Source organism: Melitaea cinxia, chromosome 21, assembly GCF_905220565.1.
Source record: "Melitaea cinxia chromosome 21, ilMelCinx1.1, whole genome shotgun sequence".
Lineage (NCBI taxonomy): Eukaryota > Metazoa > Arthropoda > Insecta > Lepidoptera > Nymphalidae > Melitaea > Melitaea cinxia.
The window spans coordinates 8,038,852-8,041,670 of record NC_059414.1 but is presented as its reverse complement, the minus strand read 5'-3'; the positions used below and the strand labels follow the sequence as shown (position 1 = coordinate 8,041,670).

The following is a 2,819-nucleotide window of genomic DNA, read 5'->3' as shown; positions in this document are numbered from 1 at the left end:
CCTCCTGTCACTTTGACAACTAAAAATTAAATAATATTCTTCGGAGAAGAAATTGTCGAGTTATGATTGCTGTTCTGAGAATTTTCATTGCTAAACATGTGCCCAAATCCAAAACACGGTCTAGTAAATATCCGCTATGGTTTTCTGCAGCACTGATAAAAGTCATCAATGAAAAAATTTAAATATCGTAAAATGGCAACCCTCGTGATTTAATTACTTTTAAGTTGCTCAGGAGGGTAGGTGCTACTGAGCCACGATAAACGTTGACTTCATATATAGTGTAAAATAAAAATATATACCAGTGACTTTTAATATTAAGAATAAGTGCAGTGGAACTATAAGCAAGTGACTATCGAAAGGCATTGTGGGCAAGGACCAAAAACAGTGAATAACAAATCATTATACGTGAAAAACAATTAGTGAATAATATTTCAAAACTGAACTATTTAGCAACATTTCCTACATTAAATTGTTAACAGTGGTCTACAAAAAGATAAAAAATGTGCAAAAATTAAAACACACATTATTCAAATATAAAACTTGCAGAAAACAATTAAATATATGCATAATTTCTAGTTTGATCAATAAAATGAGCGCCATCTAGAGAAAATACTTGAAAATACTACTATAACTATATAGCTTGTCACTTACCAAACAGCTTCTAGTACCTAGTTAGAGCAACAGAGGGCAGCGCAAGTATCAAAACAACATTAAAAATAATCACAATATTATATTACCGCAAAACATAACCGATAATCATGGAAGAAGTTTTAGATATGCTCAGAAAAATTCAAAATGAATTAAATGAACAAAAAGCAACAATTTTACAGTCAGCTGATAAAGTTACGGAACAAGTTACGCAAAATATAAACTGCTCATTGGAGGAAAAGTTCAAAACAATAGATGTAAAATACGAAAATCTCAAAGAGAAGCTGGAAAACCAAGAAAAAAGATTATACTTCCTAGAAAAACAATCAAGACAGAGAAACATCGTAATTTTTGGTTTAGCGGAAACTGAAACATCATATGCAAATTTAGAAAAAACCGTTTTAGGTTTCATAAATCAATATTTCTCTTTAGGCCTAGAATACAGAGATATACAAGAAACTAGGAGAATAGGGAAGAAAGGAGAAAAACCCCGGCCTATTATTGTAACTTTTACTACATTGGGCACAAAAATAGAAATCTTTAAAAAGAAGAGTTTATTAAAAGATACCACTTACTATATAAAAGAAGACTTTCCACAGCATATTTTAGAAAAAAGAAGGGAACTGCAAGAGCAAGTTAAATTAGAAAAAGAGAAAGGAAACTCTGCCACTATCAAGTACGACAAACTGATAATACATCACAAAAATGCAAATTCACCAAGCAACAAGAAAAGAACTCTATCGATATCACCAAACCACAATGATCTTACGCAACCAGAGCCAAGGGCACAGGCTAATAAAAAGAACAAAACTCAAACAGGACTACAAAGATCATCGAGTTTATCAGAGGGAGTTATTAAACCAGGAATACTTAGTTTCCTAACCCCCAAAAACCAAATCACTAACAACCAAAAGGCCAACCCAACAAACGATCAAACAAACAAAAATAATGAACAGTAGCAATTACCGCCCTCTCTCACGGAAAACGTATTACAAATAAAAACTAAGACTAAGCCATATCTTCCAAGCCGGCTGGTCACCGTGGAAGATTACGACCAAAACCCTCCAGAGGAAACACTAGCAGGTTCTTCGTACACTATAAAAAACAATTATCATAACAACCTATATATAACAACTTACAATGTCAAAACCCTATCGACTTATTCACGTCTACTGGAACTATTAGAATCTTTAAAAAACGTAAAATACGATATTATTGGTCTCTCAGAAGTCAGAAAACTCGGCAACAAAATAGAGGAACACGATGAATTTATCTTCTATTACATCGGAGAAACGCCAGGATTATATGGAGTAGGCTTCATTATCAAAAAACAATTAAAAAAATACATAAAAAGTTTCAAGGGATTGTCAGAAAGAGTAGCGATAATAAGAATGCATATCAACAATTTGGACTTAAGCATCATTCAAGCTTACGCCCCAACAGAAGCCTCGATGGAAGAAGAAATAGAGCTTTTCTACAGTACTGTCGACAGAGCCATAGAACTCTCAGGGAATAATATAATAGTGATGGGTGACTTTAATGCCAAAATTGGTCAAACCGAACCAAACAAAACTATCATGGGAAACTACGGCTATGGCAATAGAAACTCTAGGGGAACTAGACTCATTGAGTTCGCGTACGAGAATAATCTAGCCATTATGAACACTTTTTTCAAAAAGAACAACAGACAGAGATGGACTTGGAGATCACCTGATGGTAAAACAAGAAACGAAATAGACTACATCTTAACAAACCTACCGAGAAATGTAGACAATATACAAGTTCTAAACATCACTTACCCTTCGGACCATAGACCTGTTAGGGCAGCGCTAAATATACTTTCAAGATCAAAAAATCGTATCAAGTTTGGTAAATGTCCCAGATCTCAGTTAAGAAACGAAGAGGAAGTGAAAACCTACATTGAATCACTAAAAAACTGCTCAGCAAATCTACTCGACTACTGGAATGAAAACGACACCGTCCAGAATTGCTACGATAAAATAACAAACGCAATAGACACTAGCCTAAAAAAATCATACGAGGTAGCATCTAGCACAAAGGCAAAGAAAAACCAAATAATTTCAGCACAAACAAAGGCACTAATCGGCAGAAGACAAGAAATACAAAAGACAAAACCAAAATCTAGGGCTATGAAAAACGAATTAAAAGCA

At 34.1% G+C, this 2,819-nt stretch overlaps 1 protein-coding gene across 1 annotated transcript; it reads left to right on the top strand.

Annotated features, from left to right (window-relative positions):
• The first annotated feature begins 758 nt into the window (after positions 1-758).
• Positions 759-1,607, top strand: LOC123664285. The gene has a single exon (XM_045598876.1). The coding sequence runs from the start codon at positions 759-761 to the stop codon at positions 1,605-1,607; it is 849 nt and encodes a 282-aa protein (XP_045454832.1).
• The last annotated feature ends 1,212 nt before the right edge of the window (positions 1,608-2,819 follow it).